At 35.8% G+C, this 27,640-nt stretch overlaps 1 protein-coding gene across 1 annotated transcript; it reads left to right on the plus strand.

The window, feature by feature from the left end:
• Positions 1-1,062: 1,062 nt before the first annotated feature.
• On the plus strand, positions 1,063-27,250 carry LOC121418772 (ubiquitin thioesterase OTUB1-like). Its single transcript, XM_041612872.1, has 7 exons — positions 1,063-1,174; positions 11,826-11,878; positions 12,237-12,332; positions 13,089-13,207; positions 13,722-13,806; positions 16,342-16,536; positions 24,588-27,250. The coding sequence occupies exons 1-7, from the start codon at positions 1,111-1,113 to the stop codon at positions 24,783-24,785; spliced, it is 810 nt and encodes a 269-aa protein (XP_041468806.1). The 5' UTR covers positions 1,063-1,110; the 3' UTR covers positions 24,786-27,250.
• The last annotated feature ends 390 nt before the right edge of the window (positions 27,251-27,640 follow it).

Below are 27,640 nucleotides of genomic sequence, written 5' to 3' on the forward strand. Positions count from 1 at the left end.
CGACGCAGCCAGCATCATAGAGTCATTGGTGGACCACTATCAATTCGCCATTCGCTTTTAGTCTGAAATGTGTTCATTAAAAGGTTAAACGTCATCACACTGTAATAAGATGGAAAAGGGGCTTATCAAAGGTATGTTTCACAGAGGAACTGTTCGTCGAAAGACGCGAGGCTTATACTATGATAATGTATTTGCCCCGTCAGGGGCAAATTTTTTTCATTTTTGACAATGGAAATGACTATTTTTAGGCAGAAAAGTGCCTTCGTTTGCTTTTGTCCTTAAATAATTTATCATTTTTCTACTTTCAGGGGGGCACATTGGGGGGGGGGGCAAAATCTCGTTTTATTATTATTATTATTATATTGTTACTATCATTATTAGTATAGTAGTAGTAGTAGTAGTAGTAGTAATACAGAAGTAGTATTAGTAGTAGTAATAGTAGAAGTAGTAGTAGTAGTAGTAGTAGTAGTAGTAGTAGTAGTAGTAGTAGTAGTAGTAGTAGTAGTAGTAGTAGTAGTAGTAGTAGTAGTAGTAGTAGTAGTAGTAGTAGTAGTAGTAGTAGTAGTAGTAGTAGTAGTAGTAGTAGTATATTGTTGTTGTTTTTGTTGTTATCTATTGTTGTTATCTATTATTATTATTATTATCATCATTAGATTTATAAATAAATCTATAGCTTGGTAATCCAAAGATATCTGGAAACATAAATATATAGAAGATCAATTATATTGCCGATCAATGACAAAATGAAGGAACTCGTGCAATGCGTTTCTTACTTATTCTGGGTAAATTGGAAATGTGTCATTTTTTTATTACCGGTACTTGCCCTTTGAAACTTCTTTTATATTTCTAAAATGGGGAGGGGGGGGGGGCAATGTGTCACAATTCCTTTAGCAACACGTTGAGTATACACAAAACATCCCAAATCGAGATGAAAAAAAAGTTTCGACAAAAAAACGGCTGATTACTTCTGCCGGCTAACATGCCCCCCCCCCCCTTCATTGTTGCTTTGTTTTGATCTGGTTTTTCTTATCGATTTGTTATCTAAGCGCCACCCTCGTCATAATAATTTTGTTTCTTCACACAGAAGCACTTCGATTTTCTGTCGAAAGAATGGCGAATAAAGAAGGGAATCCTACATCTTTGCTTGTAGATCAAGAAATTGAACAACTCACAGGTACGTTTTCTGTCGATTGAATTGTTTTTTTTAAACTTAGGAGATGAAATGTGATGTATAGATTAAGGTGAATTTTTCCCATTTGACTGAGTTGATTGGACTGGACTCGGGAATTCTTCTCCCGACCGTCCACTCAGCTCAGCCTGCGCCCGTGGCCGTGCGATTTCTTATACACGCAGTTGCCATAGACTAGATAGACTAGGCTACCGGTACTCCCACCTAGCCTGGAGGCGTTCTGGGGTAAAAATCATAGTACTATTCGTACCTTTACCCCCTAACGCCTGGCGCTTGGCCCTATAGGGCCGCACGTAGCCAAGGAAAATGCAACTATACAAATGCACCAAACAGCGCCTTATAATTTGAATCTGACGTTAACAGTACACTTCTGTACATGGGTAAAAATATCGGTTAGCAACGATTGGTTCATATAAAATTTACTGAAATTGAAAGAAATGGCAGAAATGGGATGAAGAAATAAAAGTAGAAGAGAGTTTACTCACATTTGTTGTCTTCGCCATCTTGGATCCATTGTTAATGCAACCTAGTTACGTGACGCTTATAGAGGGCGGCAAAATCAAGTGCTAAAATGTCCCGCTTCAACCACTGAACTAGGGGGGTGTTTCATCAATATTGTCGCAGTTGTCGCGTGACAATATTGATGAAACACCCCCCTAGTTCAGTGGTTGAAGCGGGACATTTTAGCACTTGATTTTGCCGCCCTCTATAAGCGTCACGTAACTAGGTTGCATTAACAATGGATCCAAGATGGCGAAGACAACAAATGTGAGTAAACTCTCTTCTACTTTTATTTCTTCATCCCATTTCTGCCATTTCTTTCAATTTCAGTAAATTTTATATGAACCAATCGTTGCTAACCGATATTTTTACCCATGTACAGAAGTGTACTGTTAACGTCAGATTCAAATTATAAGGCGCTGTTTGGTGCATTTGTATAGTTGCATTTTCCTTGGCTACGTGCGGCCCTATAGGGCCAAGCGCCAGGCGTTAGGGGGTAAAGGTACGAATAGTACTATGATTTTTACCCCAGAACGCCTCCAGGCTACTCCCACCTAGCCAGGCGGCATGGGCGGCTTATACTACAGTGCGTCCCAAAAAAAACTATACACTTTTGAATTGGCTGCCAAATAAAAAGTATATCACTTTGTGGGAAAATACTTACACATATGGAAAGCCAATAAAGTCATCTTTCAAATGACACCAAAATTTTGGAAAACTATTCATGCTTGAGCGAGCACTGCCCTCTTAAACAAAGGGTATGAAAATTAGGGTGGGCAGGAATTAGCCTGCCAGTTTCTTTCAGTTTTTGAGAGGCGAGTCCCTTTGAACTTGCAAAGTTGAGGGTGTTTTGATAAATCAATGATCATCATCATCAATTTAGGTTTTTATAGCAAATTTTAAGAATTAATAAATTGAAATTTAATGCATGAGTGAACATGAAATACAATTTTTCACTTTTTCAAATGGATCTCAGCAATGTGTTCATGGAAGTCAGAATAGGGATAGGACTTAGGTGGGGGAAGTACGTTGATGGGTAATGGGTCGACAGAACACTTAACCCTCCCCCCTCTCTCTCTCTTCCCCTTTCACCCCTCCTGTGAAACTAGCCTTTGCTAGCCTTCCAGCTTTTTTTTAGGTGAGTCCTTGCAAAGTTTAGGGTGTTATGCTAAATTACTGATGAATTGAGATCAGTTTTGGTTTCTTAAGCAAAATTTCAAGAGGAACTAAATTGAAATGTAATGCATGAGTAAACAGGAATTGTAATTTCAGTGTAGCATTTTTAGTTTATTATGTGGATCGTAGCAAGTGTGCTTGTAAGAGTCAGAGTAATGTGATGGTACCTGTTACATGCAAGGGGTGAGATAGGGTAAGACTTTTCTTTTACAAATTACATGTCATGTACTCACCTCCGCCCTCCACCCCTTTGTTTCTCATGGATTTAATACTGAAATGCCAAGTGACTTATGGTTGATGGATCTTTCTTTTCCATTGAATGATTATTAATAACTTGACTAATTATGATGATTTATGAAATAATTTATTGAAAAAGCTGAATGCTTTATTGATAATTTATTGAAAAGGTGAATATTTGATTGATCACATTGCTTGAGTTGAGTTACTATCAGATTGTTGATTGAATGATCGATAGGTACATTTTCAGAATTTATTATCAAATTGACAGTCTGCTTTGCACTTAATTCGTTCATATAATATCAATCAGTCTCAATCTCAACAGGAGGGGGAGGGACGGACCTGTAGGAGGGAGGCTAAACATTCTGTTGACCATTTTACTATCAGCTTACTTCACCCACTGAAGTACAATATTACCCCTATTCTGACTCCAATGAACACACTGCTGAGACCCACATTGTAAAGTTAAAATGCTGCACTAAAGATTGCAATTGACGCTCACTCATGCATGGAATTTCAGTTTGATAATTCATGAGATTTGCTCGAACAATTTAAATTGATAATGAATGACCATTAATTCATCACAACACCCTCAAGTTTGCAAGTTCCAAGGGACTCGCCTCTCAAAAACTGAAAGAAACCGAAAGGCTAATTCCTGCCCACCCTAATTTTCATACCCTTTGTTTAAGTGGGTAGTGCTCACTCAAACATGAATAGTTTTTCAACATTTTGGTGTCATTTGAAAGATGACTTTATTGGCTTTCCATATATATAAGTCTTTTCCCCCAAAGTGATATACTTTTTATTTGGCAGCCATTTCAAAAGTGTATAGTTTTTTTTGGGACGCACTGTATATAGTTATAATACAAACAATACGCACGGGAGAGTAGGCGCAGTGTCCATAGAAACTGTAAGAGCCCAGGGGCCCGTTTCTCAACACCGTCATAAGTCTAACTTCTTGACTAAATAAATCGGAGATAGTGAGCTACTTGTCCGCTAACCGTTTCACGAAGCCCTCTACCAAGATCGGGTACAACAACCTCACTAAATATTTATGGCATCTCCGAAACTGTCACAACTTCTTTCTTAATGACGTAGTGGCATCACGTGGGTAGACTATGACATGCAAAAGTGCCTAGAAATGAGAAAATTATAATCTTACGTAATCAATCAAAGATGTTGAAATTACATCAAAAAACAAGTTGGATAATGCATTCTATGATCATTGTAATACAAAGAATCTACAAAAACTGTTGGTAATACTCCACACAACCATTCATTTTGAAATAGTAAAATAATTTATTTGATAAAGATTCTACCACGTCAGGCCATCCATAAATGGACTCGTATTTGTTGTTTTCAGACCCCTATTAACATTTTGATAAATTCTATCTCTAATTTATGCATAGAATTTGTCAAATAGTAAGTTTCAGTATCTAAGATTTAAAAGAAAATTGTTAAACTATATTTTGATGATGTATGGAATCGTAAAATACCGTATAATTATCATCATTTTACAACGAAAACCATTATGGTTTTACTTTCGTAAACTATTGAAACTGGATATCCCGGGGGTCCCCATCTCAACGTCCACATGTGATTTTTTAGTCACGAGATCAATTATTCATAATTCCATTTTCTCAGCAATTGAATGCTCAAGTCTTCATGGTCTAAGTATGTATGGTGTATAATATACCTGTGCTATTATTCTTAAAAGATGAAATTCCCATTTCATCACAATATTTGCAATTTTGTTATTTTTCTTTTTGAAAATTATGCTATTTTGTGACTAAGGCTACGTCTCGTCTGCTCTTTTTACCGATAATATCGATATCAAGGTATTTTAGTTAGGAAGCCTTTCGAGAAACGGGTTTAGTAAGATTGGAACTAACTCCGTGGTTGGTGGATAAAGATATGACTAACTTGTCCAGGTGTTGAGAAACGGGCCCCAGGGGCTTACCGTGTATTTGAGTTTTTGACCATACTCACGGGACGTGACTAGCGTGATTTATGGTCTAAATATTTTTCCAAATGAATTGTGAAAAGAGAAATTATGCACTTACCATGATTGTATGGATGAAGGTCTAATGAGTGGCAGTTTTCCTGACATCTGGGCACAGACTGGAACCTCAAAAAAAGAAAAGTTCTCTCCTTCTACCCCCGTCTCGATCGGCCATTTTTGTTATGAATTTAAAGTAACAAAATGGCCGATCGAAACGGGGGTAAAACTTGAGTACTTTTCGTGAAAGTTTCAGGTTTTGGCAGCCTACACGCATGTGAATATATAGAAATACCTGGCTTCATTGAGAGTAACCTTACGTCAATAAATGATTTTTACTCTCTATAAGTAATACGCAATAGGTTTTAACGCGCGTAAGGTGGTCGGTTTCAAAAGAGGTGGTTGATATGTGGAAGTCTCACCATACAATACAACTTTAGTTAGACAGTTGGCAGCTTTCCATTTTCGAGGAGTTTTTTAACATTTTTAAATTCTCCTCGTACACAGATGGCTGGCTATCATGCAGCCACCATTATTTAGGGGTTAACAATGTAAAATCCCCTAGACGAGGCTTATCAATATTTGTCTTTATTCCATGAAAATATATAAAAAGAACTGTACCAAAATAAAGGTTATTCCGTTTCAATCTGAAATGCACCAAAACTTGGAAAAATAAACTTACTAGGGGAAAAACTGTGACTTACTTTGGCTGTCGCGCAACTTCTTCACGTCCCTGTTTTATCCAAACTTAATACATAACGTTAAATATGGCCATTGAGTCCTTGTACAGATCGAGCTAGAACTTCTCTGTCTCTGTATTTGGTGAGTGGAGACAACAGAGTTCGGCAGAACAACCAACATAACAGAGATCGAAGCTTTTGCTCTAGAGGTTAGTATGCTATACTAACCTTGTACACCGAACTGTGTTGGCCCTGGATTTCTAAGTAATAGACTATTTGCCAAAACTCATTCTTGCTATTCACCAGGGCTCTTTTCAGTGAGAAGCCGTGCAATCGTAATTTTAATTTTCAATTCATAAAACAAAATCATACATAAAAGAGCAAATTCGCTTACCTCGGCCTGGATGGAAAGTGACTTTGCATGTCTTTTCTACGGAAATAATAGGAAGCCTGATGGTGGTGCTAACAAATTTCACAACATTGATTCAGCTGGGTGATTTCATAACTGTCTAAATTCTCTGAATGTGCAGTTCTTATGATTACTTGACTAAATATGGGCACCAATAAGTGAAATACCTTCAAAAACATAATTCAAGATTTATTATTGGCAATAACACTTTTTTGCAAATAGTTTAAAACGATGACTAATGAAAAAAAAATCTTCCAACCAACGTTCTCGCTACCACGCGTCACGGTTGTCGGGCGCCGACAACCCTGAAAATTTTCAGGGGAAATCCGACAACTGTGGCCGACAACTGTAAAACAGGCCTAGATCTACAAAAAAAAATGAATATATTTAATAACACAATCTGCTTTTCAGATCCTAAAATAAACTTGACGATTATTTCGTCCAAGATTTCTTCCCGGGATTTCTTTGACTCACTCACTACGCTATACGATACGACCTCGACTCGAGGCCCAATCTTTTTTGTGGGAAGCACGAAGATGTTTACCTCGCATTTGCGTATCGCCTTGCTCACATGGGATTTACGTCTTTAAAATGGTAGTAAATACGCTCAAAAATAAAGTGAGTTGACAGTGGTACCATAGGTTACTAGGTTGGGCAATGTAATTATTAGATTATCACAAATTTCAGTCGATATTATCACTTATTTTGTCAAAAATAAAGTGTCAAAAATAATACCAAAATTCGATCGGATTTTAATTTCGGCTCGTCCCAGCCTTTGCTACATCGGGCCACATCGACTACATGAATTCATTGAATGGTTTTCTGAAGACACTCCCATAGATCGAGCGAATTGAGAAAATTATTCAAAGATCACGTTGTTAATGACAAAGCCAAAGGAATGGATTGACATAATGTCCAACTCATTTACTTACAGCATAACGATTTATTCACATTTATATTCCGATTTTACTCCATAATTTCCAAAGTCTTGATCTCTACATCGATCATCGATCACATCGACTACATGAATTCATTGAATGGTTTTCTGAAGACACTCTCATAGATCGAGCGAATTGAGAAAATTATTCAAAGATCACGTTGATAATGACAAAGCCAAAGGAATGGATTGACATAATGTCCAACTCATTTACTTACAGCATAACGATTTATTCACATTTATATTCCGATTTTACTCCATAATTTCCAAAGTCTTGATCTCTACATCGATCTTTTGAACGTGTTGATTAATTTCGCGACGGTGTGTCTACCAAGTTCTGTATCACTGCACTAGCCCTCGCAACGACCACATTCAGGAAACAAATTGCACATGGCATCAAAATCCTTGATCTGGGGATCCGAGTCTTCCAGAATTAGATGGGATCCAAAACTAATTCAGTTTGAATGTTTTTTTTTTCAGATATTAATTGAATCTGTTACAATTTTCATAAGTAATAATCTTTATTAAGATCATTCACATTTGTTATTACAACTCATCTTTTTAATGTGATTTATACGTATATACAGTGTATTTTCATTTGTATTGTTCTTTAATGCTCATGGCCTGCCAATTGAATAATGAGCGCACCTGTCACGGTCCTGAGAAATGTTTTTAATCATCATAGTGAATGCTTTATGAATTTGTTGTACAATTGCTTAACAACTACGATTTAAAATAAAATATTATTTGAAATTGATTTGTGTGAAGGAGAAAGAAAGAATAAGGGGGGGGGGGGTGGTGGGCAATGTAGATGAAAAAGATGGGATGTTTGTGACTTGATGGGAGAGGGGATTGGCGAAAAGAAGTCAATGTTTGGAGCGATTGAAATTAATATTCATGTATGGATGTGTCTACTGTGATTGATCATTGTGGCTGCATAATCTTAATTTATGGCGATTGAAAAATCCACCTTGGGTCGGGAGGGGTACGTGATTCAAATAGATTTCGATAGAAGTACACATTCAACAAAGTGGATTGACAATTCATTCACAGATATTCATTTTAAGTACGAATCGTGTGAACATTTTAGAGGATATGTATTTCGTTGTTTACGAAAAGCCGATGGCACGTGATCTAATTACTATTCATTATCTTGCATGGGCTTGAGCCAATCATTGTGCTTGAAGGGGTTTCCCGATTTCCCACCCTGGAATGTGTGCCACGTGTGTGACCTTTTAACCTGTTGTTTGAGTGCGAATCAGCTGATTTCGTGACCTCAAATATACTTCATGTTGTTTACGCTGGATGAGTGCTATACAATTAAGAAAATCTTTTTATTTTTAATAAACTGTTAGAATGTGAATTTCTGTAAATTTAAAACTACACCTAAAGTGATATTGTGATGCAATTTATTGAATCACGTACCTCGATCTTCCCACTCATGATGCAAGAAAATATTTTTAAAATTCAAAATCACCAAAATATACATGTAAAGAAAGATTATTCAGCCATCATCATCAGTAGAATTCTAAAAAAATATATTCGCTTCGAATATTGACTTCTTCACCAATCCCACACACTAGATCTCAACATCCCCTTGTCATTGTCCACGCCACGACCCCTCCCCTATCGCTCTCTCCCGTCGAACATCTACAACCCCCCCCTTCCTCTCTCTTTCACATACGCTGTATTTGTAGGCCTACATAGTGTATTACCTAAAAATATTTTTCCTATCAATTAACCTATACTTTCAAAACATTATAAATTGCAATTAATAACAAAATCGTAATATTAAAGTTTTATGAATGACTAAAAATATTTCTCACGCTTGTGATGAGCACATTCATTATTTTATAGGTGAGTAACGAACAAACACGGCAATAATTGACAGTGATAAAAGAATCTTGATAAAAGATTTGAGTGTAAACATCATCAACAGAAGTCTTATGAGAGTTAGTTTCAGTGAGTATCTGAATAAACAAAACCAAAAAAAAAAAAAAATTCATGCAAATTATATAAGTTAATTGGGGACCCCGTCTCATGAATACCGATGTCCATTATTTGGAAGCCTCGGAAGAAATCTTCCGAGGCTTCCAAATAAAGTCGGAACAATCTTTGGATTTCGTAAGGGCGTGACACGGTGCAAGCTCAAAGGGCTACGCATGTGGTCCGTAGATGTAGTCGGTCATTGACATAATAAGCAACACGCATTCACAAAATTAATCACACTTATAGAAGGATGTAGAGATCTAAACATTGAAATAATGGACTTAATTTATCGATGCCATCAATGTGAATAAATCAATGAACTGTAAGTGTATAAAATGAGATTGACATTTCCTTTCACCTTTTTAAGTTGTAATTGCCTTTCTGCTTCAATCGCAATTCGCGCAACTGTTACGGCTGTGTGGCCGGAGAAGCATTAAACAGATATAAAATGTGGTGCATTTAGCAGCAATCTAAGCTCGTCGATATTGATATTTTTGATAGCTACCAAAGTCTATACAATGAAAAGATTGGACACTTAATGGACTTCGCGTAATGCATAGCGTCGATTTGCGTCTGAAATAGTTTAGGTGCTTCTTTTTGCTTTTTAACAACAGATTTAAATGTGATAAAATTGGGAAGAACATTTCTAAACTTGCAGGAATAACTGTGATATTTCAAGAGTAAAAATAAATGTGAAATATATTTGTCAGTGTTCATGCCAAAAAGCATTTCAAAGTTATTTATAGATAGATAAGTTTGATTTCAATTTCTTAGAGATAACAGTAATAAGGTTATGCCAAATATGAGTAACTTTTTCACATTTACAGAACATATACACTAGCCTTCTTTCCACAGAAGTAGCAGTCAGTAGAATCTTTCCTCTTGATCTTAAATAAAGAAACTGTTGACTGCAATAGTTTTATGAAAAATCTTGAAATAAAAACCTTAATTTAGTGTCAATAGTACAAAAGAAATTAGTGTAATGAATCTCCTACCAGCTAATATCAACAGGTAGCAATATGAAATAATGATTCCAGTATGCATATTTCTTGATTGGAAAATGGGGGCTAAGTAGGATGTTGTGAACACCCTTAGAAACTTTTTTGTATTGTAACAAATTAAGCACAATGGAACACCAACAATGTCAACATTAAAGTCCACCAACCAGTTCTCTGGAATATTTTTCATCAAAAAGTTTAATTTTCTTCTATCTGTAGAGAAAATACCAAAATCTAGTACCGATTTCCAGGAAAAGGAGGATTAGATAAATCTGAAATTATAAGGATGTTTTATTAAACCATGATTCATGATAAAAATAAGATTTTGATTTTGAACAAATTAATTTGTAATATCATGACTGACATGCACTTAGTTCTGAGAATTTGTGACCATAAAATTCCTTAGTGGCTTCTTCTCTGTATAAATACCATGAACATAATGAATCAGCCAATTGAATATTGCCAAGAGACTTCAAAACACACTCTGGTGCATTACATTTCCACAAAAGAAAACATCTTGATTAAACTTTTCCAAAAAAAAATTCAGGGAGCTTCAAAATTTTCATCAAGAAGGTTTTTAACCCGAGTCAATTTCTTGGCAATGGCAAATAATAAGGGATCAATCCTTTTAAGACCAGCATTTTTATACTCATTACACATAGCTTTTCTCTGCACTCTATCTCTACCTCCACTCCAAATAAACTTGTTAAAAATCTTGTTCAACTCTGAGAAAAAGGTACGAAGTATTTTTATACAAAGAACTGAGAAAAGGTAAATCAATTGTTGCAATACAAGTGTTTTGATTACTCAAATTTTACTTATTCACAAAAGATTTCTCATCCGCCAGTAATTAACAGTATTTTCTATTTTTTCAATCTCTCTTTATAATTAAAACAATACAGGAGACTTAAATTTAAAGATAAGTGTACACCTAGACATTTAAAGTCAGAGGTTTTCCATGAAACCCCCTGGTTAGAATAATGAAAATGTTGGCATCCTTTTTTAGATCCAATCCAAATAGCCTCTGTTTTACTAAAGATTATTTTACAACCAGAGTATTTACCAAAATTTGACAAGACATCAAAGAGTTCAGAAAATGAATTATTTGAACTATCAAGAAAACACACTGAATCGTCTGCAAATAAAGAGATTTTAGCTTCAGTATCATTTTGCAAGGGGATACCCTTAATTTGATCATTTTGACGGATACACTGTAGAAAGAGCCATAATCTTGATAACCATCAAAAACAAATATGGAGAAATTGGGCAACCCTGAAAGATTCCTCTATTCATAGAAATATGATTTGTTAAGAAATCATTATTCACAACATAGATTTGACGAGAAGAGTACAAGGTTTTAATTGAATCAATAAAACTTGTGTCAAAATTAGATTGTTTCAAGGTTTGAAATAAAAAAAATTGTGAGAAACACTTTCAAATGCTTTCTCGATATATCGAGAAGCAAAATAATTCCAGTGTATCATTAAAATCTGTGTATTCAATAATGTCCAAAATAAAACAAATATTATGACCAATATTCCTTCTCTTCATAAAGCCAGATTAGGCATTGTCATTGTGTATGAGGGAGTGTAAAGAACGCTTCAAACTAATTGCTATACATTTGGCTAAAATTTGATTATTATTCAAGGCAACTTCCTATTCATGTATGTCTAATCGGTATTCCATTTACGTGTAATTTATTTTCTGTAGGCATGGCAAGAGATGAGGCAATATTAGCACACCAGGACAAACTTGAGAAAGAGGTATTTATCAAATTAACATTTTTTTTTCTTACCATAGATTGAATAAAATTGTATATCATTCATTCTCTCTCTTTATATCTTTGTTTTGTTTAGCTTTTTGATCTTTGATATAACATTGACATGGGCAATTAACTGCTATTAAAATTTGATGGCTTAGACTTTTACCACTTATATCAGATATACATATAGATTGCTATGGACTTTTGAATCATTTATTTTTAGTACAAACAGTCCACTATCGATCTAGTTTCTATTCATCACAAAAGTATGATAATCTCACTTCCTTAACTATGTATTAGGAATCAAACATTTGTATGTATTTTAATCTGTACTTGTATATATTTTTTCTTCCACTTAGATAAAAGAGTCCACCCAACTTATTAGTGAGAAGCTACCACTCTCTGTTCTCACAGATGAATTCAAAAGTGATCCTGTTTACTGTCAGAAAGTAGAAGTAAGTATTGTATGTAATATATGTAACCACTAAACTCAAACCCATGGTGATAAAAAAGCATTCTCAAAGGAGCCAAGATAAGTGGTTTTGTTGTTAACTCTTTTTGTATCTTGTAATATATTTCATCCACCTCCCCTTAGAGGAAGGACAATATTTCAAATGTTAGTTTGAGGGGGTGGGTCTGCTCCACACAGATTTAGAAGTTTTAAAAGTGCATATAGGACTGCATTTTCAAATATCACATGAAGTCAGAAAGCTATCTTTAAGATGAAGGGTGTAGAGTTCAGCTTAGAATATAAAGAATCATTATATACATTTTGAAAGAACATTGCATAGACATTTTGGGCATCCATTTTGGACGCTGTTATAGAACTTGTTTTACAATTTTGGAAGTTCTGGTCATTGCTTTTTCTTTCTATTCTTCACACATCAAAGATATTAAAATCTTTTTTGGTCACATAAGTAAGTGTGTGCTGTTGCTAATTGTATAATACTTTATAGATGATGCATCAAATTGTTTTTCAAATACCAAATGATACCAAAGTTGAGTTAATACTGTACATACAACCCCTTTGTCCTTAACTTATATTAAGTGTGCTATTGAACTGGCAACTAGATAATCGGCACCTTATAAATGCTATATATTATTATTATTATTAACTGTTAATGTAGTAATTCTATTCAGACACCAGTCTTTGATCTTCTTTCATTTTTGTTGTCATTCTTATTGATTGGGTTCTTTTTTGTTTCCCTAAGGACCTTTTAACAAAACACAGATTTATCAGGAAAACAAGAGGTGATGGGAATTGTTTCTTCCGTGCGTTTGGATTTGCTTACTTTGAAACTCTTCTAACAGACAAAGAGGAGCTACACAGGTGAGATGCTCAATCAGGTTGATATTTCCAAGTAAGAAGTCAGTATTTTTTGTATAAAATTGTTGCTATTACCAAAATCCAAAGTTTTTTTGTTTTTTTTTTGGGGGGGAGGGGCATTGAAAGATTTGATTTTAAGAAACCTGATTATGATACTATTCAACCTTTAAAATACATGTTAAAAGTCCATTTTGAAAATGGAATAGGATACTGGTGAATGTTCATGTACGTTATCAAATTATCCTTTGAAATGTATTAGCTACTGTTCACTGAAAAAATAAATGTGATTGGTGTTTAGATATGAGAACACATAATTGTTTCACAATAAAAACAAATTTACCTCTTTCTTTCCTCCCTGACTCCCTCACACCTTGCCTCTCTTTCTCTCTGTTTCATACAATTTTTTTTAGTATGAATATAGTAATATTAAAAAGCGATTATGTGAACAGTTATGGCTTTCCAGATATGTATATTTTTGATCATCCTAAATAAATAAAATTCAATTTGATCCTAACAGATTTATTGGCATTACAAAGAAGAGCAAGGATGAGCTGATATCACTAGGTTTTCCTGCCTTTACATTAGAGGACTTTCATGACACAGTAAGTGGCACAATACAGACAATACCTTTAATATGTATGTATCATTATTTTGTTCAAATAGATATTTCTACAATTTTTTTGCTAGGTGGAGAAGTTCCAAGGCTTTAAATTTATGATTTATGTGATTTGTTCACGAGTATAAATTGCTGTCCACTTTGATATTTTTATTATTACTTAACCCTAAATAGACTGGGCTATTTCGACGCCTAAGAAGACTGGGGGGGGGGGCTGATTCAGCCCCCCTTATGATCTCGGCTGTCGATCGCGCGATCGCGACGAAAATTGGCACACGCGTTACCCATGGCATTATCTACAAAACTATAACATCAAATTCTGCAAAAAATCTCATGTCTCATTAATTATGCTAATTTATGCGTAAAATCATAAGTTTGCTCTAATTAATAAAATAATGCCCCTGAAATGCTAATTTTTGTTTCACATACTCTAGATAGGCATCTGATCAAATTGATTTTTAAAAAAATTCAAAATCACATTTATTTTCTTATGTATTCTATTGTTTTCTAAATTTCTTATGTATTTCTTTGTTTTTCGACTTTTTGTTTTTTATTGTTTTTTCAATGGAAATTGTCGGGGACTTTATTTTGACCATAAAAAATATAAAAATAATTGATTTTAAGCAGTAAAAGGAAAAATAATGATACATTTATGAATTTTGGCTAAGAACACTATTTGCATTGGATTTGTACACAAATTCACGTTTTTGAGTAATTTTGGGTCTGCATGCACTTACAAAATGTTGCGTGATTTTGGAACCGTGTACCCGGGGGTCACAAGTTTGGTATCAAAAGTTGCGCAAGACTTGAAAGTAAAAAGTCAGCGAGCCACGTGGTAAAAATATTTCGCGCGGCGGATTTATCGTGAAAAATGTCGAGGGGGGGGGCTGAATCAGCCCCCCCCAGTCTTTTTAGGATTAATCTTGATTTTTTTTTTTTAGAAATTTAAACCAGAATTAAAGTAACAATTTTTACAGTTTTTGCTTTAGCTTCATTAAATAGACACTTAAACAAATTCTTGCACACTCCATATGAATATGATTATTTCATGTCGTTCATTTATTTCATTCCTGCTGGGATCCAACTTTCTTTCACTTGATAAAATAAATTTATTTTTCACATTATTTTCTTTCATTTTACTGGGCAGTGAATTCAAACTTGAAATTTTACAAAATTATTTTAATAGTAGTAGTTGTATAAGTAGTAGCAGTAGTATTGGTATGGTAGTAGTGGTATGGTAGTAGTGGTATGGTAGTAGTAGTAGTAGTAGTAGTAGTAGTAGTAGTAGTAGTAGTAGTAGTAGTAGTAGTATAGTAGTAGTAGTAGTAGTAGTAGTAGTAGTAGTAGTAGTAGTAGCAGTAGTGGTAGTAGTAGTAGTAGTAGTAGTAGTAGTAGTAGTATAGTAGTAGTAGTAGTAGTAGCAGTAGTGGTAGTAGTATTAATAGCAGTAGTAGTAGTAGTAGTAGTAGTAGTAGTAGTAGTAGTATAGTAGTAGTAGTTGTAGTAGTAGCAGTAGTAGTAGTAGTAGTAGTAGTAGTAGTAGTAGTAGTAGTAGTAGTAGTAGTAGTAGTAGTAGTAGTAGTAGTAGTAGTAGTAGTAGTAGTAGCAGCAGCAGCAGTAGTGGTAGTAGTAGTAGTAGTAGTAGTATAGTAGTAGTAGTAGTAGTAGTAGCAGTAGTAGTAGTATAGTAGTAGTAGTAGTAGTAGTAGTAGTAGTAGTAGTAGTAGTAGTATAGTAGTAGTAGTAGTAGTAGTAGCATCAGTAGTGATAGTAGTAGTAGTAGTAGTAGTAGTAGTAGAAGTAGTAGTATAGTAGTAGTAGTAGTAGTAGTAGTAGTAGTAGTAGTAGTAGTAGTAGTAGTAGTAGTAGTAGTAGTAGTAGTAGTAGTAGTAGTAGTAGTAGTAGTAGTAGTAGTAGTAGTAGTAGCAGTAGTGGTAGTAGTAGTAGAAGTAGAAGTAGTAGTAGTAGTAGTAGTATAGTAGTAGTAGTAGTAGTAGTAGCAGTAGTAGTAGTAGTAGTAGTAGTAGTATAGTAGTAGTAGTAGTAGTAGCAGTAGTGGTAGTAGTAGTAGTAGTAGTAGCAGTAGTGGTAGTAGTAGTAGTAGTAGTAGTAGTATAGTAGTAGTAGTAGTAGTAGTAGTAGCAGTAGTGGTAGTAGTAGTAGTAGTATAGTAGTAGTAGTAGTAGTAGTAGTAGTATAGCAGTAGTAGTAGTAGTAGTAGTAGTAGTAGCAGTAGTAGCAGTAGTAGTAGTAGTAGTATAGTAGTAGTAGTAGTAGTAGTAGTAGTAGTAGTAGTAGTAGTAGTAGTAGTAGTAGTAGTAGTAGTAGTAGTAGTATAGTAGTAGTAGTAGTAGTAGTAGTAGTAGTAGTAGTAGCAGTAGTAGCAGTAGTGGTAGTAGTAGTAGTAGTAGTAGTAGTAGTAGTAGTAGTAGTAGTAGTAGTAGTAGTAGTAGTAGTTTACATGATAAAAATATGTTCAGTTGATTCATGTCCCTCCTTTTATTTTGCATTATTTAAACAGTTTATGGAAGCAGTGCAATCAATCCAAGTTAAACCAAGCCTAGAGAACCTGATAGAGACCTACTGTGACCAGGGTATATCTGACTATCTGGTAGTCTACTTTAGACTTCTCACTTCAGGAGAACTAAAGAAGCGAGCGGACTTCTATAAGGACTTCATCGAAGCTGGGAGGACTGTCCAAGAGTTCTGTAGCCAGGTAAAGCATATCTTTACTTCTGAGTTGAACTTTCTTTACAATTGATTGGAACGATATGTTGTGGAAATCTTGGAAGTAGTTGTTTCTTAATTATCGTTGTGATTACGGCCTTTCTCTTATGGACATCCTTTCCATTCTTAACGAGGATGAATCTTGGTGAGATAGCCACTTATCTTTAACTTCACGGCATCATGGCCTACAGATTGTATTCCTCATAGTTCACTCAAGATATTGTAAATGACTGCGGAGGTGATAGAAAAGATAGGAGATCGGAATAGGTTAATTTTCAGAATTCAGATGTTACAAGTATCTTCATCTAGCCTGAAGATACAAAAATGATGAGATAATCCAATCTGCAGAATATGACTTGAGGCAATAACATCCGGAAATAACAGGCTTTGAGATAGTATGTGGGAAATTATTTGTCCATGGTTGGACTAGCAAATGTTAATTTCATTTGGAGGAAAGGTAGTGTTATTGCCATTCCAGCCGTTGATGCATGTTTCCCTTTATGCTTTTTACATCATTCCTTAAGTTACATGTATAATGATAAGATGTTGTTAAGACCCACTTAAATTAACATATCCAACAAAAAGAAAACAGACTGGAGATAGAACATTCACTGTTGCATCCTCAATGGAATGGAACAAGCTCCCTCTTGCAATAAGACAATCCCCAACAATCAAGTCTTTTAAGAAGTCACTTAAAACTCTCTTGTTCTAAGCAATTGCCTTCATTTAATATGTCATTCTGATTTTCGTTTGTATCTTTTATATGTTAATTGAAATTGTGAGCGCTTTGGGCCATTTGGGAAAAGCGCGTTATAAATTATAAAATATTGAGTATTATTATTGTTATTAATTATTGCTAGATCCATTACCAATTCAGACCATGACCAACAAACATACTGACCAACTTATTTGTTCAACCATAGAACTTAGCAGAATCTGATTAGTGACTGTGCTGCCACATTTTATGACACATGTTACAGATGTTGATATGTATATGGGAATGGACTAGTTTGTAGGTGAATTATTTATGTGATTAAGAATGTGCTTGTAAGCACTGTGCTTCTTCTCAGTGATAAATGAGATATCTGTCATCAAATTTGGCAAATCTTCCTGCTCACAGTTTTATCCTGTACATTATTGTCCAGGATTGTCCTATTATGTCCAGTATTATTATTAGTAGAAGTGGTAGAAGTAGCAATAGTAGTAGTAGCCATAGTAGTAGTATTAGACGTAGTAGTAATAGACGTAGTAGTAGTAGCAGTAGTAGTAGTAGTAGTAGTAGTAGTAGTAGTAGTAGTAGTAGTAGTAGTAGTAGTAGTAGCAGTAGTAGTAGTAGTAGTAGTAGTAGTAGTAGTAGTAGTAGTTAGGCTGGGATTCAAACCCATGACCCTCTGTTTCAAAGTCAGAAGACTAATCCACTGGGCCACAATGCTCCACAGTAGTAGTAGTGGTAGTAGTAGCAGTAGTAGCAGAAGTAGCAGTAGTAGTAGTAATAGTAGTAGAAGTAGTAGTAGTAGTAATAGTTGTAGTATTAGTTGAATGGGTACTTATTTTGGAATCAGAGGTGTTCTCCGGTGGTTTTCTTCCTACCTGGAAAACAGATCGCATGCCGTCAAGATTGATAACGCTTTATCAGGATTATCTCATGATGAGCAAGGAGTTCCTCAAGGGTCCGTCATCAGACCACTTACTTTTACAGTGTACACTGCACTTATCAATGACATCATTAGAACTCATGGTGTTGATGTAATGCTATATGCAGATGACACACAAATGCATATTGTCTTCAATCAATGTGATTGCCAGGTTTCAGTTGAAAAACCTGAATGCCTGCATTGTTGATATTAGGAGTTGGGCAACCAAAAATAAACTGTCTCTTAAAGGAGAAATGTATTGATTATGAATGTGGTCTTAATTTATATCAATGGAAAGGTAATGATGTGGGTATTATCACTATCAGTGGGTCATTCAAAAATAATGAAAACAATACATAAGGTAAAAATCGCCGATTAAAAAACGCTAATATGCCTCTCCCAAATATGCCTCGTATCGGTCTCTGAATTGACTCGAATTTTATGACGTCACTGTCTGTACGAGAGACGTGATTGGCTCTCCCACGTGAAGCTCAAATTGCATGCAAAACCTGTTGCGTGGGTACGTTTTCTCCACACTGTCACTAAATACTTTGATCACGAAATTAAAGAAAACCCTGAATTTTATCTAGATTTGGATTTTCAAATTGATGATTTTGAAGATGAAGAGAATGATGATTAGGTGAACAACAAAGTGACATAGTTGGAGGTAAATTAGGAGAATTATGCCGATGATGATGAGTCGGACAATTCAACTTGCAACACGATCACATGCATTCGCTACCAACTCGTGCAGCGCTGCTACAAGTGCTAGCTGTACTGCACGGTGCCAAATTGAATTCATGAAAGTGAATAACCACATCCAGACAGACAAAATCTACTATGAAGAAGAAGAATAATGATATAACTGTACTTACAAACAATATATTCCGAACCTGAAGGCAAATCAACTCAACGAATAGCAGCAGACGATATGCACCGACGATAAACTTCATGTGGCTGGGATAGATTGTCACTCGTTCTGTAAGATGTAATTTTTCTCTCTTTAATTTGACAAAATTACGAAACTCGGGGGAATTATTTATCTATAAAAAATATAGTTATCTCTCTAATTATTTTTTAAATTACGATAAAACCTTTTTTGAAGGAAAACGTTGAGGTTAATTAAAATTTGATGTAAAAGATCATCCCATCATGCGTAGCTCGTATATGTTATCGTAAACAAAAAATGCCTTGCTGATTGAGAGCTGTGCAACACGTGCATCTAGATCTACTCTCTCAGCCAAGGCGAGCAAGCTACACGGCATGTGTTGTTATGGTTTGTTTACGATAACATATACGAGCTACGCATGATGGGATGATCTTTTACATCTAATTTTAGATTACCTCAACGTTTTCCTTCAAAAAAGCTTTTATTGTAATTAAAAAAAAACACGAGATGTTACTATATTTTTATATAGATGAATTATTCCCCGAGTTTCGTAATGTTTGTCAGATGAATGAGATAAAAATTACATCTAACAGAACGAGTGACAATCTATCCCAGCCACATGAAGTTTATCGTCGGTGCATATCGTCTGCTGCTGGGCTCCTATTCGTTGAGTTGATTTGCCTTCAGGTTCGGATTATATTGTTTGTAAGTACAGTTATATCATTATTTTTCTTCTGAGTAAATTTTGTCTGTCAGGATGTTGTTATTCATTTTCATGAATTCAATTTGGCCCGTGCGGTACAGCTAGCACTTGTAGCAGCGCTGCATGAGTGGGTAGCGAATGCATGTGATTGTGTTGCAAGTTGAATTGTCCGACTCATCATCATCGGTGTAATTCCCCCAATTTACCTCCAACTACGTCACTTTGTTGTTCACTTCATCATCATTCTCTTCATCTTCAAAATCATCAATTTGAAAATCTAGATAAATAGTCGATTTGACAGTCTCATAGGCTCAATACACCAACCTAGAAATGTTCTTTCCGATGAAGTTTTTTTCTTGATTCGTGTTCCTAAGGGGTCCTAGAACAAATTCAGCTTGGTTGCCAAAAGTTGCCGTTTGGGCAATTTTGCTAATTTGCATAAATCCAAAATGGCCGCCAGATGTCATCTTGAAAACCTAACTTGAACCCCTGTCCACAAAATGATGAGTAATGACTCGTTTTAGGGGTTTAGAGATGTGTAAAACTGATTTCTGTAATCATTTTTGCAATATAAGGTCATCTTCAGGTCAAATCCAAGATGGCCGCCATATGCAATCTTGAAAAATTGACTTTTGTTCCCCTTGCCCAAGAATGACGAGTAATACCTCTACTTAGGGGTTTTGGGGTGTGCAGAATCCATTTCTGCTTTCTATTTTGCAATATAATGTCATCTTCAGGTCAAATCCAAGATGGCCGCCATATGACACCATCTTGAAATATCAATTTTTGAACCCTTTGCCCCAGAATCATGCATAATAACTCTATTCATGAGTCATCATCTCCAGGTCAAAATAATCCAACATGACCACTAAACGCCATATTAAGAAAAAAAATACTTCCGAGACTATTGAACCTTGAAGAAGTGCTGTCCCTAATAAGGTTGTTGTTATGTATTGGAGCTCATGTAAGGGGATTTCAGTGAGAATGATTCATTTCTTTTAATCACTCCATTTTTAGTTCGAGGTCAAGTCATGTCTAAGATGGTCAGATGGTTGATAGATTTCGTCATTAACCGCTTACTTTAGAATTAAACCATTCAAGGTTTGGGCTATGATTTCGGGAGTTTTTGTTCCCTTTTTTATTTCTGTGCAACCATACTTTTCCAGTGAAATGACTTTAAAGTATTATTTGAATTAAAAAGTGATTTCTCCGTATTTTTTTTTCAAAAAAATTGATTTAATTATTAACTTCCTTTATAATTATTATTGGACTTTTCCTCCTGACAAGAGCCATTGACTTGGTCAGCAGGAGTGCACTCTTTAGCCTCCTGCAGAAGATAGGCTCCCCAAGACTGTTCCACGGTCAGGATTGTTCTCATTCGTGACATGTTTTACGGAAACGATGTCGCCCCTGCCTCTCAAGAAGTGGGAGTACAAGACCTAGTCATACATAACAGCTGCCTGTCTTGTGCATGTAAGGGGTTTGGACCATCCATCAGACTTTGAGACAGTCAGAAATCCTGATAGACTCAAGACACCGACTGTCCTCCAGATATGTATATCAACAGCACACACTCGTCTGGTTATGGTGGACTCCTCACCTACCTTGGACCGACTATATGTCTCTTGTCCCCTTTCACAGGACAAGCATATAAGCATCAGGATTGTAAAATCTGTCACAGTCATGGCCAAGCTCCTGCACGGAAGTAAGTCCTGGAAAACGTACGCCGACCAAGAAAAGTGGCTAAACACCTTCCATGTCAGCTGCCTCGGACGTATCATGCACGTTAAATGGCAGGACAAAGTGAAAAATACAGAGGCCCTTCAGCGTACGTGCTGGCATCAAAAGCTTATTCTCGCTCCTTAGTCAAAGGCACCTCAGGTGGTTGGGGCATGTTTGCCCCATGAAACCTTGGCGAATCCCTTCTTGGATTCGCCAAGGTAAGGTAAGCTGTGTGATTGGTCTCACCCCATCGATAGATCACACCTCCGTTTTAAAGACACATGCAAATATGACATAAAACTTGCCGGCATAGACACTAACACTTATGAAGGTGTAGATGATAGTCGCCATCCATTCTATGGAGAGCTACTAAGTACAGGGGTCAAGACGTCAGAAAATAATCGGAATGCTAAATTGGCAGACCAAAGGCCTAGGAGGAAGGCTAGGGCAGCATCTCTATATAAACGTGTCTCAGCGCCATCCTCCTTCATCTGTAAAAATTTGCTCTAGAGACTGCCACTCTAGAGTGGAGCTCTATAGTCACTCTCGAAAATGTAAGGCCTAGCGCTACACCATCGTCTTTTAAGGCGAACTGATGCCTACCAATCATTGGACACATTGATTTAGAAAAATAATATTGATAAAACACTTTCAAATTGAAATAAGACCCTAAAAGCCTCTTCAGTACAAAGGTATGAATGGACCTTAAAAAAATACACTCGAAATGGATAGCCCAAACCTAAAGAGGATTCATTCTAAGTTGAGCAATTAATGTTGAAATGAACTTAGAATTAATAAAAGAAATGAGTATTCTTACTGAAATCCCTTTACATTAGTTCTAACATGTATAAGCCTCAGACAGTAATTTTTCAAGAATGCGGTTGGCGGCCATCTTGGATTTGATCTGAAGATTATCTTTTGTGCAAAATAACTACATGAATTGAATCAACATACCTAATGACTCATGAATAGAGTTATTATTCATGATTCTGGGGCAAAGGGTTCAACAATTAATATATTTCAAGATGGCGTCATATGGCAGCCATCTTGGATTTGACCTGAAGATGACATTATATTGCAAAATAGAAAGCAGAAATGGATTCTGCACACCCCAAAACCCTTAAATAGAGGTATTACTCGTCATTCTGGGGCAAGGGGAACACAAGTCAATTTTTCAAGATTGCATATGGCGGCCATCTTGGATTTGACCTAAAGATGACCTTATATTGCAAAAATGATTACAGAAATCAGTTCTACACATCTCTAAACCCCTAAAACGAGCCATTACTCATCATTTTGTGGACAGGGGTTCAAAAGTTAGGTTTTCAAGATGGCATCTGGCGGCCATTTTGGATTTATGCAAATTAGCAAAATTGCCCAAACGGCAACTTTTGGCAACCAAGCTGAATTTGTTCTAGGACCCCATAGGAACACGAATCAAGAAAAAAACTTCATCGGAAACAACATTTCTAGGTTCGGAAAATGTCAAACCGACTAAAAATGCAGGGTTTACTTTTATTTTGTGATCGAAGTATTCAGTGACATGCAGTGTGGAGAAAACGTACCCACGCAACAGGTTTTGCATGCAAGTAAGCTTCACGTGGGAGAGCCAATCACGCCTCTCGTACAGACAGTGACGTCATAAAAAATCCCCAATTTCGCGGATGTAATTCCGCGTGTTTGAAGCATTCAGAGAGAACTTTAAAGTATCAATTAACTGACTTTCATCGGTCTCTATGATAAATGATGTACACCATCGTGTTCTCCTTATTTTCTCCTTTAATTTGATATATGATTCTCCATTTTTAAGATTTTCAATATGATGAAAAAACTGAAGTTGTACATTTCACTTCGAAGTTTTGTACAGAAATAAGTATGATTGATGTTAGGGTTGGCAACAATCATGTTGCTCCTGCTGCCAATGATAGAAACTTAGTGGGTATATTTGATAGTCATATATCAATATGAAAGAGCAGATTAGTTCTGTCTGCAAATCTGCCATGATAGCAATCAGATGTATCAGTCGAATATTAGGGTTTCTGAATAAAGAGGCAACAAAAAGCCTGGTCCGTGCATTTGTCACAAGTCGAATCGACTCATGTAATAGCTTGCTATTAGGTCTTCCCCCAAAAAAACATACACCGTATACAGATGCTGCGGAATATTGCAGCTAGGTTGGTAACTCGTACTCCTAGACAACACAGCATTACCAGTACCATGAAGATAATTACATTGGCTTTCTCTTGAAAAGCGCATCATATTTAAGATTCTTTTGTTTAGTTTTTAAAGCTCAGCATGGCTTATCTCCATCATACTTGTCCAATGATTATAAATGATTATAACCCACCCCGTAACCTTCGATAAAGCAAACAAGTACTTCTTTGAATTCCCAAAACCCACACAAGCTTTTATGGTAGCAGATCATTTGCTGTAGCTGGACCAACCCTTTAGAACAAATTACCCCTACATATCAGACAGGCATCCACTTTCAGTTTATAATGCGCTATATAAGAAAAGTATTATTATTAGTAGTAGTAGTAGTTGTAGTTGTAGAATAATGATGATATATTTACCCAGGGTAGCCACTTCAGTTTCTAAAACTGTTCTACAAGTGGGCCCTGCTATTATTATTAACCCGGCTTTAGCTGAGCTGCCTAAGCGCTCAAGCATTCAAGGAATTTCTTTCTACCGGGTACCCATTCATCTCACCTGGGTTGAGGGCGGCACAATGTGGATGGGTTTCTTGCTGAAGGAAATTACGCCATGGCTGGGATTCAAACCCACGACCCTTTGTTTTAATGTCAAAAGACTAATACACTGGGCCACAACACTCCACAGTAGTAGTAGAAGTAGCAGTAGCAGTAGTAGTAGCAATAGTAGTACTAGTAGTAGTAGTAGTAGTAGTAGTAGAAGTAGTAGTAGTAGTAGTAGTAGTAGTAGTAGTAGTAGAAGTAGTAGTAACAGTAGTAGTAATAGTAGTAGTAGCAGCAGCAGCAACAGCAGCAGTAGTTGTAACATTATTAGTTATTCAACATAATTGTAGCGATTATAGTATACAGAGCTTATAGTTAATTCCTTTTTTTGTCATACAGGAAGTCGAGCCGATGTCCAAAGAGAGTGACCACATCCACATCATTGCTTTGACCAATGCACTAGAGGTGGGCATTAGGGTAGCATACCTTGACAGAGGCGAAGGGGGCAAGGTCAACTGTCACGACTTTCCAGATGGCTGTACACCTCAAGTCATGCTCCTGTACAGACCAGGCCACTATGATATACTCTACTCATAGTCACGTTCTAAGTGCTCTCTAGGCAGAGCTTGTTACGGAACAGGAAGGAACTTCTTCAGGTGACTTCTGAAGGTTTTGTAGAAGCTGCTGCCTCTGATAGACTGCTCTACCATGGAGGCTAACAGCATAGCGATTGTTGGAGTGTGCCCTTGAAGAGTGGTATTCGGGTGCATGTTCTTGATGACTTTTGGAAGAATGAAACCAATTTGTGACATGAAAGGATTTTGATTGATTTACAGCATCAAGTTTCCAACAGCTTCTGGGGAAAGTTGTAGTATATTCAAGTAAGAGTTCATCTGAATTTTATTGGAATTACAGGAAATGGGGTTTGGAGATGTAGAGATTCACCTCAGAGCACCTGTGATGGCTGCGAGTGTGAGTACTGATTGTGTTTAACTCAATCACTGTGGTACTGTGAGTCTGAGTGAACTTTTTTTTCTTCAAAATATTGTATTATTATTGAGTAGACCAAGCTGAAAGAAATCTGTTTCATCTTTGAGGATTACAGCACCCAGATTGGTTTAAAGACCATGATTGTAATGTTAAGTTGACCTTTCCCAATCCTCTGGAACCCAGACACTTGTAATGGCATCAAGTTTACGCACATGCCAGTAATACAGCCAATCTTGATCATTGATAGTTTTGTATGATATAAATGTTCTGCGATACATTGCTTGCTGGCGAAGCTCTTCGTCTAACTAAATTCTAAGCCACCTCAAGTTTATTGAAATAATTGACTCAGAGTAACCCAATGTCCGGCAATGGAAGACCATGTCCATAGATGCCATATTAAATGTCTTCAATATCACTCTCATTAGTCTTGGAGATTTTTTCTGCTTTTTTTTCATTTTTTAATGTAATATAGAAATGTGTCATATATAGAAAAGCGGCCTTTCCCTAAAAATTTGGAATTATAAGGCCTGAGATGGAATTCATTTATTGACATGTGCTTAAGAAATTTCCATATTCGTGTATTGCTTACATTTTTGGTTCATTTTTTTTGAAAGAATATGTAGCATGACTACTCTGAATACGCATTATTATTGGTCAACTGCCCATGAACAGTCCATAAAAATATATTTTAGTTTGGCTCAAAACAGAAGGCTACATGTATAATTTGAAAATATAACTCCATTTCTGGGAATGAAACCCTGAATCTCTCAAAGTCAGTGCAAAGAAGAAAGAAGTATATGTTATATCATCTCCATCTTAGTGCTACATATCTTTATTTCAATTTGACTTGCCCTGTGATTTTAATTCACTGAATAATACATGTATTTCAAGGTAAGTTTTTCTAATATTTTTTGACAGTTTCTTATCAGCTCCTCTTGCAAAAAGTTCAAGACCACTCCTAGTTATAAATATTTCAAGTCCTGAGTATGCATTCAATATTGATAGGTCTTCTGCATGTTTTATACCCCCTGAATTTATCTTATTTCATTTTATCTGATATATTTTACTTTTTTATTTTATTATTATCATAATCTTTAAACCTGTACTATCAGTGTATTTTATGCATTATACTGTACTGTCTATAATCAATTAAGATAATAATGGTACGGATAACATTATTACTGAAGTTATGAAACTTTTCAATCAATTTGTCATATGTTTCCACTTCAATTCTTCAATATGATGTTCTAAGCTCTGCTCTTGAGCCTGGTGCTTTAATCATTGTTGTTTGTTGCTTGAGTTTAATGGAGTTAATCCAAAAAAGGGAATATTTACACTTTTTCTGGTTATTTTATTCTTTACCTAATTACCATATGTTTTGTGGTAAATGTCCATTGTGCTGAGCCTGAAGCCTTTGATCCACTGTGCTGTAGGCTTTAGACACAGTCCTACATCTGATATGATGTTTACATTACACACTGAGTGACCGAACAGAGACTAATCACAAAATCAAGGCAAAAGCTTGCATCCACTTTGTGGCCTATTACATGACTCTTCATTGTTATAGTCTCCTCCCAGGCTCTTCACAGCAGGGACATGTAACCACATTCTCTTTGCCTTGTATGAAGGCTAGCTTGAATGAAACCTAGTGGCCCTTGTGGGGTTTCAGTTGTACCAAGGTCCAGATCCATGGTTTATGCAGATTTCTTGTATATTCACGCTTCCGTTTTATAGTGGCCTTTGCGGAAAGCATGCATTTGATTGGATATTTTCTTGGTGTACACAGTAAATCAGCACAATTATGTACAAAAATCTGCATACTTCAAGGTTTGACAGTATGGTACAATCAAAACCTATTTCGAGAGTTCAGGCCAGTAAGGCCCGGTATTTAATAAAAAAACTGCAAGAAACAATTCTTGTGTGTCACTTCTGTATTGTAGAATACATGTTTTGTGCTTATATTGTAATGATGGAAGAAGTTGCCATGTATTTTAGTATTTAATTACATAAAGTAAAAAAGAATTGTACTTTTATGAAGAGGAAATATTAAAATCTGTCGATATTGTACAAGATTATTGCATTTTCCTGTTTATCTGTGAGCAGTCTCTTTATTCTAGTAATTAAGATGTTTTTTATTTTAGTTTTCCCAGTGCATCCACAGTAGGTTAATGTTTACCCTATTTAAATCTTTAAAACATTGTATTATGTGTATAAATGTAAGTTGAAGGGTGGGGGTAATGGAGTCCAATTCATAATACATTATACAATCTTTATTTTAACATGGACTTCATCTCAGGAAGGTATTTAGGAGTTAAAGCATACTTTTAACAACTTTACATCGGTTTGTGGCATGAAGATGTTATTAAAATTCAGATTTATAAAACTTTTTGACCTACCTTGTATTAAAAAAAGAGAGGATAGAACCTTGCTGACAAGTGACAATTCATAAATATAAATTTTTG

Source organism: Lytechinus variegatus, chromosome 7, assembly GCF_018143015.1.
Source record: "Lytechinus variegatus isolate NC3 chromosome 7, Lvar_3.0, whole genome shotgun sequence".
NCBI lineage: Eukaryota > Metazoa > Echinodermata > Echinoidea > Temnopleuroida > Toxopneustidae > Lytechinus > Lytechinus variegatus.

Coding starts and splice junctions, on each gene's coding strand:
- LOC121418772 (XM_041612872.1), top strand. CDS start 1,111: ATGGCGAATAAAGAAGGGAATCCTACATCTTTGCTTGTAGATCAAGAA. Junction 1,175..11,825: donor AGAAATTGAACAACTCACAG/GTACGTTTTCTG, acceptor TATTTTCTGTAG/GCATGGCAAGAGATGAGGCA. Junction 13,807..16,341: donor TAGAGGACTTTCATGACACA/GTAAGTGGCACA, acceptor TTATTTAAACAG/TTTATGGAAGCAGTGCAATC.